At 45.0% G+C, this 13,485-nt stretch overlaps 1 protein-coding gene across 1 annotated transcript; it reads right to left on the reverse strand.

Annotated features, from left to right (window-relative positions):
* Nucleotides 1–1,314: 1,314 nt before the first annotated feature.
* Nucleotides 1,315–8,952, reverse strand: onecutl (one cut domain, family member, like). The gene is made up of 2 exons (XM_026372183.1): nucleotides 7,911–8,952; nucleotides 1,315–1,625 (listed from the first exon to the last, which is right to left on the reverse strand). Exons 1-2 carry the CDS (start codon nucleotides 8,950–8,952, stop codon nucleotides 1,315–1,317), a joined length of 1,353 nt encoding a protein of 450 aa, XP_026227968.1.
* Between the last annotated feature and the right edge of the window lie 4,533 nt (nucleotides 8,953–13,485).

Genomic DNA, 13,485 nt, shown 5'->3' on the forward strand with positions numbered 1-13,485 from the left:
TTCTTGGTTTGATTTAACTATTGGCTATAAGGAGGCACGTTAAAGCCTTTCCTTTGTGGACCAAAAAAATGACCTTGTACAACAGGACTGAAACAAACTGTCCCGCACTTCCAACGTGTTTCTATAAATAGAGCGATGTGCTTGAAATCTGTACAAAAAGGGCTGAAAGAATCACATTCCTCCATTTTTCTAGACATCTGTAAAAAAAACAAAACAAAAAAAAGAAGATCTCATAATGGAGCAAACAGTTGTACAGTTGTTTGGAAATGAGTGGAGAAAACGTGACAATGTCTCTATACATTGTGTTTGACGTACATCTTCTCCATGAAACCTTTGTGTTTTTCTCTTTTTTGGCTTAATATTTTTTTGAGTCAAAAAATGGCTGTGGAGCTTTCATTCGGAAGCTCGGTGAGAGTCTTAAAGCTAGACGTTTGCACCAACAAGTCTGTTTCTGCGTCCTACTTGTGTTTATTGATTCTGTTCGGGCGTACCGCATGATGCACTGCAATTCCTCCTTGAAAACTCTGATTCATTCAAGGAGGGATGATCTTCACAAAATACAGGACAAGCTCCTGCTAACGGTGAATGATTGACGGCTGGGACTCATGGATGCTACAGAACCCTGCTGATAATCCCAGGCTCCAAACTTGGAACAACGCCATACAGTACAGGGAACCATCACCATGGAAACACATGCTAAGAAGGGAAATTAGATTCTTCAGACGAAAACGAGAAGATAAAAATGCCTTCTCTTCCTCTTTCACCTTGATTCTTGAGGAAAAACAGGACCGTAAGAACACTGGGGGAGGATTAACGTCTTTGGATGGTGAACACTTTTGATTAAGAAGTTACACAATGGAGCTCTCCGCATGTGAGCAAATGGCACCTCTTGATTCTTCACATTGGAGAGATGACAATAGATTTGAAGGTACACCAAAATATGTTTCCTCCTGATTTGTAATACCCTCATTATCTCTAATCTACATAATCAAAATAATGCAATGAGATGGTGTCTATGTAAGGGCGTGACTCTTGTTTGAGTCAATTCATCGTTGCACCCTCGACTATACAAGCAGGACCTCACATCCTGCGATCATATCACTCTGGGTATCGCCCCCTTCCATTTCAAGGGAGCGATCAACTTTGGTTTGGGAAAATGCTTCTTCTTCATAAAATCATCTATAATAGCTGGCTCCGTCACTCCTTCTGATAATGAGGAGGACATTTATTACAACTGATCTCTGCCTAGACCAGTCTATGTGCCCCCTTGCTCCCTCGGTGCCCTCCCCACCGCACCTCGCCGGCGGTCCATCATCACGCCGTGCTGCAGGACACTGCGGAGGAGGAAACACTGGAGCCCGAGGAACCCGTGGAGGAGGGACGGCCCTCATCTGACCATTTGTTGAGGTTGCGTCGGCGGGCGTTCATGAAGAAGTTGCTGACAGTAGAGAGCTCCAGGCCCAGCTGCTGGGAGATGGTGACCTGCAGCTCTTTGGTCGGGCGGTGGTTCTCCCTGAAGATGGCCATGAGCGTGCGCCGCTGCAGGTCTGTGAACACCAACCTGGTGCGCTTTGGGCCCTGGTTGCGCTCCAGCTTGTTCTGCTCCTGCTCCTTTCGCTTGCAGGCTGCAGGCAGATGGATGAAAGATAAATTTAAAAAAAGAAAGGGGAAGCAGGTTAGCTAACAGACCGGCTGCCTAACTAGGACAAATGGATTAAGTGAGAGAAAGTGGATTTGTTGAAAGAAAACAGATTAGCTAAGCAACTTTGATTAGGTAAAAGAGATGAATCAGCAGCTTGTTTCATTCTGCAGTAAAGGAATCAAGATGTTCAACCTGACCCATCTTATTGCCAGTGACCTGCTGTGAGGCTGCTTGGATAAAACCGTCCAAAACATATTTCCCTTAATGGTTTTCTTTATGCAGTTTATCTTTACATGCAGCTTTTGTCTTTTCTTGCTGACAATTACAATAGTTTCCATAAATAACATAAAAAAATACAAGGACACATACATCGACACAGTAAAGACCCAAACAGTAAAATAGATTTTCATCCTAACTTAACTAGGATTTTCTACAGTGTGATTGCAGTGAATAGGAGGTGAAATCCAAATATTACAGTCTCCATTCATATTAGTACTGTTTTTTTATTCCTACATGTATGGTTTTCATTTTAAGCTGCAAAATACATTTAAGATGAAATAAAGACCAAAACAAGAGAAATGTAAGAAATAGATTAGTAACTGATAAGTCAAATACTAACATAAATTTGATTATTTCTTATAAATTCAAGTGAATTAAAAATGAATTCATCTTTTAACTTTCCACAAATTTTCCATCAGTGCTTGTTCAAGCATTGACAGGGTGATGAGGAGATCTTTTGGTAATTTGTTTTTTTAATGTCAGTCTTGCTTACACCAACCACAAACTACAAACTCAGGGTCTGGGTTAAACACCACTGTACCACCGGCAGCCCGCCCAATTATATAATCAATATTTCCTCATGAAAAGTCTGAAATTAAAATAACTGCAAAAATAAAAAAAATAAAAAAAGCCAGTTTTGCTCAGTGAGGAAGAAAAATAGCCTGGTGTGTGTGGGTTGAGCTCAGATCCATTTTGAGAATCAGACGAGCATTTTGAATTCAGGCTGCATGTTCCTCTGCATATCCATCGCTGAACCTTTCACCTCTAACACGCTGTAATTCTGTATTTACAGGAAACACAACACCAACCTCTGCCTTTGTGTACCGAGCCAACTTCCCAGCCCCTCCCTCCACCCTCTCTCGCTCTCTCTCCTCCTCTGTCCATCTCCCTCCACTTTCTCTTTTCCCTTTCCCTTAGTGGACACTTCAACATCATTAGTTTCTCATAAAAGTCATTTACATGTGGCGGCAGTGAGTGAGTAATAATCACTTTAGGGGGAACTAATTTATTTTCTATTAAAGGTGGGTTACGTCAGGGGTGAGTGAAACAAGCAGAGTCTGCATTGCCCAGGGTGTTTAGAAGCCTTAAGTGGACTAAAACATATTTGGGGGAGTCGTGCAATTACCTAAATGCACACTTTTAAAAGGTTTCAATCAGCACTGTGCAGTTGAGCGACTGTTTTGCTGATGGTATCAAATGCATTTCTAAGGGTAAGCACTGGTGTCTGCGCACACCACAGGACACGGACATGCACACAAACACACACGCACGCACGTTCTAATGGAGGCCAGTGGATTGGTGCTGATAGTGGGTTTTTATTAGTAAAGTACTGTCCTGGAAACAAAAGTGTCTGTTGTTCGTATTAGTTTGACAGTGCAGGCATTTTATTTAATGTAAAGAATAGGGTTTGAGATTTAAAATACTGCTTCCAGAAGAATAACATTTAGGGAAACAATGATTCAATGAACAACCTTTAAACAGTTACTAATTTAAAATGTTCTGTTAATGAGCTAAACTATTTGCTGAAACAGTAAAATTTCAACCTGTTTCTAATTAAAATCATGTCACAAGAGGCAGATCACAGCACTAGAATCAAGAACAAGGGCAAAACAAACTCATTTCTAGTGAGGACTGGTTCAAAGTGTCCTGCTGCACTGTCGCATCTCTTCACTTGTTTTAAGAAAACAAGGCTTATGGAACTCTATTATGGTCAAAAATGACTTGATTAGATCGAGATATCAGCTGGCTACAACCTCGAAATCCTCAATTTTATCCCTTAACGCACTATAACACACACATGCTACAAGCATGAATTACATAAACCATAGACGCTGGCTTTTCCTCTCAAAACAGCACCGACACGTTCAATTGACTGACTAATATTTTCCATTGAGAAGCATCTAACACAGTGAGGGCTGCTGCTGATGTTCGCTGTATGACCGGCGCTTCACTCCTCAAACTCAGAGCAGCACATATCTCTCATTAGCAGAGAGCTTGTGAAATAAGTGTGACCTTACTGCTGTCTTTTCCACACAAGTGGCATCACAAAAGCTATATCAGAGCCCGGACTGAGAGCCAGCACCACCAAGCTTTGATTGGTCTGACATCTGAGTTTCTGAGACATAAGTACTCAACTGGACGTGAATATATCTGGCTTTGAATTCTCTGCATATGTTTCCTCTAAAATCATTATCTGAAGGAAATGTTTGGACTCGGATGCTCTCTTGTCAACTTGAGATTACAGGGCCCTGTTAGCTTTTAGGCATCTAGAGCTCATTTGCATTTCTGAGAGTTATCGAACCACGTCTCATTAAAAGCAGAACAGGCCGAGATGTCAGCGCCGTGTCAATATCAGTACAAGTGAAATTATTTTTTTCTCCAAATACTACTTTTTTTTTTTTTTTTTTGCAGACATTACACCATCCCCGCCATCAATATTTCTGGGTTGGGGGTTGGGAGGTGGGCTGCAGCTATAGAAGGTATATACAGCGGTGCACTCTCAGCTCATGTAGTAATGAAAGGAATGACATGATAGTGCTGGCTAGCTTGCTTGTAGTGTGGATTTATGGCTTGTTGGAGGAGTCGGGGTGTCCTGCCGCTCTCCTCCTCCTCGCCTCCTTCCCATCCTTAGCTCTCTCCCTTACTCACGACCATAACGCCAGCCATTAAGTAAATGCTTCCTTATGCTGTAATCATGTGTAAAAGGCTCACAATTACCATGCTATAAATCCCCTACGTTGGGGCTACTCCTCAAGACATAAATATTCCCCTATAGGCTTCTTATGATCGTGGGAACAGCCTCTAATCATGATGTATGCCCCTGTCTCGTGTTGCTGAAACGTGATCGAAAGCCCTTTCCCTACCCCCCGGCGTCTCAACCTACACCCCCCCTCCCAGCCAGATCCCCCCTCCCTCCCTGTCCTCTCCCCTCCCACCCCCCCACACCCCCTCCAACCCCAGCCCACCCCCTGCTGATTTCTTGGGCCAGGGGCTGATAGAAATTATTGATTAAATCTGTGCAGCTCAGACTCCTCGACCCACAGAGGCTGGTTAACCCCTTCAGCGCTGGAGTGGGGGGCGCTGCAAGAGGCAGATAAAACAACAACAACAAAAACAACAACCCTGATTGTTGGTTTTCGTGCAGCTAAGGCCACGTCGACCTGTTTACGTGTCCTGATATGCAAATGGAGTCAGCTTTGACCTTTGAGCCGCCCTAGCCAAATGTGAACTGTACGCAGCGAGAGGTGGACGAGCCTTTGTGGCTTTCATTACTGTGGGGGTGGTGCAGGCACCGGAGTCGACACGTAAACCGCATTGACCTTTCTTATTCATTTAGACCTTTAGTCAAGGGCTTCGGCCATCATCTTTAAAGTTATAGTCTCTGATCCCCTCCTCGACTTTAAGTGTCAGGGCAGGACTGTGTGGTCTTTATCCTGCCTGCGTCTCTGACTAAATCCTGATTGCCTCCTCCACAGCCTGAGGTTGGGCTGTAGATGCATCTCATATACAGCACAGTAATCCATAGAGCACACGTACACACATACACACAGACATACACAAGATACTGCGGATAAATCCCAGGGATCACCTCCTCCATGCTTAGCAAAATGTCTCAGAAAGACAATTATTTGAAAAGACAAAATGGCAGGAGCTACACTCCCTAATTACTGAGTGTCCAGCCTCTGCAGCCCTGCAAGTATAGAAGACAGTAATGGAAATAACACAGTAGAACTGGCTGACACTGAAGGGCCTTCTATGTATTTAAGCGAGTGCTGCATTAAGGAGGATCATCTTAAAACTTGAGGCGTGAAGCAGAGAGCACTTGAGCTATCTTCAGACTGGGAGCACAGGGCACCGTGCATTCTAATTCCAGTCTCGATTCGCCGATGCAGCCGAGGTGTGTGTGGGCAAGGCGTGCTGCTCTTTCCCATGGAAATCAATAGAGGCTTGTAATTAAACAAAAGGGGGTTGGCCGGGGGGGGAAAACAACAACCCCCTTCGGAAAGTAGGTTATGTAGAAAAGTGCCGAGCTGTCCAAATTGTGGCTTTGCCAAGAACTAAATATGCAATTTCAGAGTGTGTGGGAGCAGAGAGAGGTGCATTGTCAAACATTAGCACACTTCTCTGTGCAGGGACTTTAATTTTTTATGAGTCTGATTGATCGGCTACTCAGACTCGGAGTACTGACTCGTTAAAATAATGTTTGTTTTTGTAAAGATGAAGAAGCTAAGATGCTGCACATAAAAAAAGAATGATTGGCGATTTAAAAAAAAAAAATCTGCTCAAAGAAACAAAGAGCTGTTTAATCATGAGGACGATGAAGTGTTGGTGGGACGGGAAGAAGTGTTTTGCATACAAAGCGTTCACACGTTGCAGGATAAGATTCATCAAACATTTCTGTCGAATTGCAGAACAAACCCACAGATAACTCGTCGTTAGATAAGAGGTTTCGGTGTGATTGTTGTAAACATTTGCTGAATGGAGGATGTACACATGTGCTCTCAAAGCCGAACAATCAAAGATCAATAATTGTGAAGGGATTGCAAGAGTGCACAATCATTACCTATGAACCCTATTGTGTTGTTGGGCTTAATCAGTCGAGCTGCTGACAGAGAGCGAAAAGCAGTGATCAACTGGGCAGGCTCACACACATGTACCACTCACAGACCCCCGCAGTGAGCAGGCTACTTGTAAAAGCGCACACACACACACACACACACACACTCAAACACGCGCCTATGCTCATCTCATATTACTGTGTTCACTTGGACATCTTTCTGTGCTCCGTGTATCAGATGGGCCCTCGGTCCCTGTGGAGGGACAACACTGTAACACGGCACTGTACAGCGTGCTGTCATGTCTTCAATCCACATCCCCGAAGAATATTAAATGTCAAGCAGCAGATTACAATGTGCCTTTCAAAAAAAAAAAAATCTTTACCCCATGAAATCTGAATAAATACGACTCAGCTTGCATCCAATGATTTTTTTAAACTACTTTTTTTTTATCATTTTTTAGCTAATTTTAGATCAGAAAATAGTAAAAATGAAGAAATCTGATGTTTTTTGTGACTGAGTGACAACAAATTTGTTGAATTTTCAATAATATAAAACAAAGAGAGCAGATTCTCACATTTGGAGAAGGTGGAACCAGCTGATATTTAGCTTATTTACTTTATTTATGAACTGATAATTAAAATTGTTGTCATTTAATTTTTCAGCCCTACAAACCACACACGTCTCCATTTAAGCTATAACATATTTTTTCTTGGACATAAGGAATCTCACAAACCTACAAGGTGCTGCCTCAGAGCAGAACATCTGTATTTAGCCTCAGAGTAATTGCCTCAGTGACGACGCTGATAAAAGATGTCTGGCAACAGCTCAAGTCTAATTTGCATCAGCTACCTTGCCAACTCAACTTCAGCCGCACACTGAGCAGATATAAATCACTGCTCGAATTAATCAATCGCTCCAGAATGGCATATCTGCACAAATTATTTTGTGGACTCAAAAGCGATTAAATTGCCAACCGCTGCTCACGCTGATCTTCATGGTTCATTTAAGAGGAGGGCAAATGTCTGTGGCTTTTTTATTGTAGCTACTGTACAAATCAATAGGAGCTGTTGGGGAGCAAAGTAAACAAAGGAACGGCACATATGGCCCCGTCTTGCACAAACTGTCCTCAATGTGCTCAAGTTCTTATTACCTGGGCTGTTAAGACAATGGACAAAGCAGTGGTACGTTCACAGTGCCGTGAAGAAGGGAAACATCGCTATGATGCTAGTGCTTTTCCTCATGTTTCAACCTGAGCTGCATACTGAGTGCTGGAGAGGAGAATTTTTTAAGAAGACATGGAGAAGGAAGGTGTTTGGGGAAAACAAGGGGAGAGAGTGTGTCTGTTTGTTGTTGTGGTTTCTGTGTGAGCGTGAGTGTGTACATACATATGTGAGTGTGTGAGACAGATAAAGAGCAAAGCCAGATCTTACCCTCCAGCCGCAGTGAGGCCATTCTTTGAAACTCAGGCTCCTGGAGCCAGCGGGACATCCTCTTAAAGGTCTCGCGGCCAGACTTGAGCTTGCCCCAGGGCTTGGGGTTCCTTAGGAGGTCAGACAACGTGCCCTGTGACCTACACAGAACCCTCTCGGCGAAGATGGCCTGGGGAATGCTGTATCTCTTCAGTTCTGTGATGATCCTCTGGGCCACATCCCTGGTGTTGATCTCCTCCCCAGCACTGCCTCCGCTGCCTTGCGAGCCTGGCAGCATGCCCTCGCCAGGTGAGGACGAGGCAGATGATGAGGAGTGCAGGTGCTCACTTATCTTGGAGGTCTGCTGGCTCGGGTGGTGGTGAGGTTGGTAGTGCTGGCTGTAGATGTGAGGGTGGTGGCCTGGGGCGTGCTGGTGGGCCTCCATTTTATTCAACTGATGTCCCACTGACATGTCACCTCCTCCAAGGCCCGGTGGCGACATCTCACGGCCAAAATCTGACGTCCGGCAGAAAAGGCTCCCCCCGTGGACATCGTAGCCACCGTGAAGCATCTGGCCGCCATTGCCATTGGTGCTGTTGCCAATGCTGCCATAGCCGTGCATGGAGGAACCCAGACCTGAACCTGTGGAGTGGGGCGACAGGCTCTGGGACATGGCCAGGTCCTTGCTGTAGGGGTTGTAAAAGTTGGTGCTGAGGCCTCGGTCTTCACGCATGAGAGTGAAGCTGCCGATAACGTTGCTGACAGGCAGGCAAGGGTGGTGGTGATGGTGGTGGAACTTGTCGTCAAAGGGCTGTAGGGGGGTCAGGGTGGTGTAGGTGCTGCCAGAGCTGGACGGGGAGTCGCCGCTGTAGCCCAGTGCTGACATGGAGTGGTCGAAGCCCGGTGGACGGGGCTCGGGCTCCAGAGACACAGAGGGGCCCCCGAGGGAAGGCCTGGGGAAAGCGGCTGAAAGATCCCGGGAGTGCAGCATTGCCCTGCCGTCCTGGCTGTGGGCCAGATCAGCGTGGCTGTGGAGGGACATCTCCCCTAGACTCCCATCCATCTTCTATTTCAACAAATAAATGAGTACTTGGTGTGTTGCTGCTCTTCTCTTGTTATTGTTGCTCAGCAGCCAGGCTCACAGTCTGGAAGCTCTCTCGTTACACCAGACTATGGATTTATTGATTTGTGAATTAATTGATTTCCGGGCTTATGGGGTGTCTAATTAATTATCTGATAACGTTAAGTAGTGTCTTCAAACTCCCTCAAACTCCAGGAAAATGAGTTGTAACAGCACCAGGAGTTTTAATAGCGCTTTAATTCGCACTTGTGCATCAACACTCTGCTCTCCTCTCTTTGGTGCTCAGCTGTGGTCCTCGGCAGGAGCCTCACTGTTGTGCCTGCGTGAGACAACACGGGTCAGTCCGCTGTATTTAAACTTTCACCTTTACAGACGAGGAAAACAACCGAATAACGTTTGTTTCTCCGGTTTTAAACTCTAATTTCCACTCGTTCATCTCCAACAACGACAGCGTGTCGTGTCGCGGAAACAGGAAAAAAAAAAACACCGACATCAATGTTTCAGTCACTTTAACCAAATCATTTCAAAAACACATTTTTCTGTCTCATCTCAGGTTCTGATTAAAGAAGTAACGCGCATGTTCACAAAGCGTTGAACATAATTGGACCGTTTGCATATTTCCACATGTTAAGGACTGAACGACGCGTTAAGTATCAAACATGACGGTGATTCACACTAAATCTCCAACATGTGTCGCTTCGACAAGGTGAAACATCCTACCTTTATTATCCACTTCTCAGAGCGCGTCCACGGCTGTTGTCTGTCCTGTGCATCTCTCCGATTGTGTCGCCGAACAGCCCTGCAGATTCACACAATTGGTCCGCTGCGCCCCGGGGTGCTACATTCACCAAAACCAGAGCGCAAAAACCATCTGCGGTGTCAAACGAAGCTCGCTCGCTCTCTTCGTTCCCCTTTTTCCAGTCTTTGTTTTCCCACTCCAAAAATCTCCGGGTCTAGCCTGGTTTTTTGCTCAACACTAGCAGCTCTCCCCTTTTTCTTTCATTATCTCGTGAGATTTTCCTCCTCCTCTTCCCTCTGCCTGCCACTTCATCGATCTCACCACCAACTCTTTCTCCTTCTCCTCCTCCTCCCCCTTGCTCACATTGACTCTCTGCTTTCAGTGCGTCACGGCCTTAAAAATCTGACAGATGTGCGATGAAATTCCTACTCCAATTAACCCTTTCTCTCCGGGGGGAGGAGGGAGGGATGACAGGGCGGGGGAGGAGTGGAGGTGGAGATGCTCCCTTTCTCATAACCCCACAGGTTAGGCTTTCTTCTGCTGATTGCATGCACAACTTATGAATTATGTGCACACATCCTGGTCATTCTGCTGCGCTCGGCTGTTTATTGGATGTGATCAATGGATTTTCATGCAGCTAATGTGGTTTATTTCGCTTTTATGTAACAAGTGATGTCTTCGCTGCTGTTGTCACCATGAAAACAGCACCTGTAATATGGACACTGTCATTACGCACGGATGTTCCTGTTTTTATTTTTTATCTTTTTGTTTTTAATGTTACTAAAACTCCCACCTCCATTTCTTAATTCTAGCAGCAGCACAGGCTGTTGAACAATGTCCTGAGATTTAACCGTGAATATTCACTGGTGTGAGTCGCTTCACTAACTTATTGAGCGCAGATGAAACCCAGCTCTCCACACGGTGCTGTGCGCCATCTCCTCACCAGGCCACATCAGGTGAATTCTGGAGCCCAGGTCTTCACTCTCCGGGCTCGTGATGTAAATCCCACCTTTCAGGAATAAGAAGCTGTCAAGTGGCGCTCGTGCTCAGCCCAGCCCTTAATCAGCACTCAGCACGCGGCTCCGTTCACTCACACCCACAACACTTCAGTCTGAAAAGTCCCTCGCGACCCTTTTTCTCGAAGACCCTCGACCTGCTGCTGCAGCGTCGAGCAGACACGCGCAGGCCCGGCCTGCCGGGAGCGCGTGCGCGTGAGCTCGTGCACTCACTGAATGTAATTTCGTGTAAACTTGATTTGTTGCCTTGAATTCGTGTCGAATGCGTGATGAGCGCGCGCGTGTGCGTGCAGGCCTGTGCTTTTGCTGGAGTGCGCGCATGCTTGTGTATGCGCGCGTCCACGCGACATTAGTGTTCATTTATGTGAGCAGGCGCCTGTGTGTGTGTGTGTGTGTGTGTGTGTATAAGATACATAAATATACATCTGGTCTGCATGGGCAGGCCCGGGCGTGCGCGTTTGTGTGCGCGCCGGCCGCAGAGAGAAACACGGAGACAGACAGAAGCAGAGAGGCAGAGCGCATACTAATCATATCTGTCTGTCAGTTTAATTTTCAGAGATGAGCAGTTCTGGCGTTTGGAAAGAGCGGAGCGGTGCGCGGTGTGGGACCGCCGGCTTCCCGGAGCAGATGCTGCCCTATCGATCCGCCTGCGCGCAGCCAGCACGGATGCGTGTGTGGATGGAGAGTAGCTGGAGGTAAAAATGGTCAACGGCTACAGAGGGAAAATAAGGGGTCTTCTACGAGGTCGGGGTGAAAGTTCACCTTCTGTGGCTGGAAAACCCGAGAAGGCAGACTGACACCCGAGCTGCAAGACTCGACATCTCTCAGAGCCACTACCATGTTCCTGTAAGAGTTCTGATGACAAATCTATCCACATGACGTGATGAATTCAGGAATCCAAGCCAGGCAGCAGCAGTGAGGCCATTTTCATTTTCAGCATTTAGCTGATGCTCCCATCCAGAGCCACTTTCCTCACGGGGGGGGGCAGCAGCAGCAGGATCAGCAACATTACAGCCAAAACATTTACATTTCAACCATTTAGCTGATGCTCTCAGAGGGAGTTACAGTGAGAGCACCACGAGCTTCAAACCCTCCATTACCAACAGGGACACTCACATTTTGGCCATTTAGCTCCAGCTCTTATCCAAAATGGCTTCAGATACGGTGGCTGTGTAATAAGCTTTTAATCTAAAGCCAATATCGAGCGTGTTTAGATTTGAACCATTTAGCTGATGCTCTCATCCTGAGGGACGTGTACGGCTGCATCAAATCCTGCATCACCAATATTACAACAAGCCAATTGCATGGAGGTTAGGGGTCAGAGGACATTGTTGTGACCTTTAAATGACCATACGAGCGCTGGAGAACAAACTGAACCAGAAGCAGAGAAAAGGCTCCTCCTCAGGTGCTGCAGCGTGAAGCGAGGAAGAGGAGTCGGTTTTCATTCTGCGACGGAACAGTGTCAAAATTCATAAATTCACATTTTATTAGGAGCAAAAACATGAACAGAAGAGTGGGTTTTCTGCAGCCGTGGACGTGTTGTGCATGCATGTCGACCTGAAGGCCTGAACACATCCTCAACAGCACCACGACAGTAGGAAAACATGCAGGGCGACATTATTCATCCTGTATTTTACACTCAGCCCCCAAATCTGCAGTTTAATCACCGAGTAAACGTGATCACTTACTGCTAAATGATAATGGATGGAGAGTCGGCGCCGGGTTGTGGTGTCGAATGAGATATTGACTCATTGTTTGCAGCTGCAAAAAAAAAAAAAATAATAATAATAATAATAATAACAAATGATGGTTTTTATTCAGCTTCTATCAGAGAAGAAGAATCTAATATGAAAAATTAAAAGCTGCTTCCTTCAGTTTCCTACATCATCAGTTCAGGCCTGTTGGTTTTTAATATTTCTAGTGTGTGTGTGTGTGTGTGTGTGTGTGTGTGTGTGTGTGTGTGTGTGTGTGTGTGTGTGTGTGTAATGAGACTTTGAGGACGATGGTGTCGTTGTTACTGGTGCAGGTTTTAGATTCTGACTCCGAATGGGTCGTTTTGTTTTCACTTGGACATTCCCATGCATTATTTAATCACACACACGCACACACACACACACACACACACACACACACACACACACAGTAATGACATCTGAAACTAAACATACTCACTTTGGCTGTTTTTTTTACAACGTGTGTGTGTTTGAGAGAGAAACAGTACAGTAGTAACCACACACACAAACACACAAAACACAAATCAATGTTCCAAGTTATTTATTATCATATTAATACACACACATAATAAATATATATATATATATAATATATACAAATATAAATACAGTACGTTTGGGCATTCAGTATTTTCAACTCTTATTTTGAAAAGATCATGAACGTCAATAAGCAAATACACACTCTTAAAATCTGAGACAGAAATGTTGGTGAAAAAAATACAGATAATAATAATAAAGAAATAAAAAAGAATGAATTATGGCTCCAACATTAATGTATTTTTATTCATTCTAGTAACTCTTTAGTCACTCCGGCATTTATCCGGAACACGACCTGTTGTTATAACATAAAAACTAAATTCTGAGGGTCTGACACAAAATACATTTGTGCAACTTTCTGAATCTGTCTTCAAACAGTTAAATCATTTCAGGTTTTTATTATTATTATTATTATTTTGACCACTGAAGTTAGAACTGTGAAACCCAACAATCAGACGGATCATTTTCTTCAGGATTTCCTCTCTCGGTC

Source organism: Anabas testudineus, chromosome 16 (genome assembly GCF_900324465.2).
Source record: "Anabas testudineus chromosome 16, fAnaTes1.2, whole genome shotgun sequence".
In the NCBI taxonomy this organism is placed as follows: domain Eukaryota; kingdom Metazoa; phylum Chordata; class Actinopteri; order Anabantiformes; family Anabantidae; genus Anabas; species Anabas testudineus.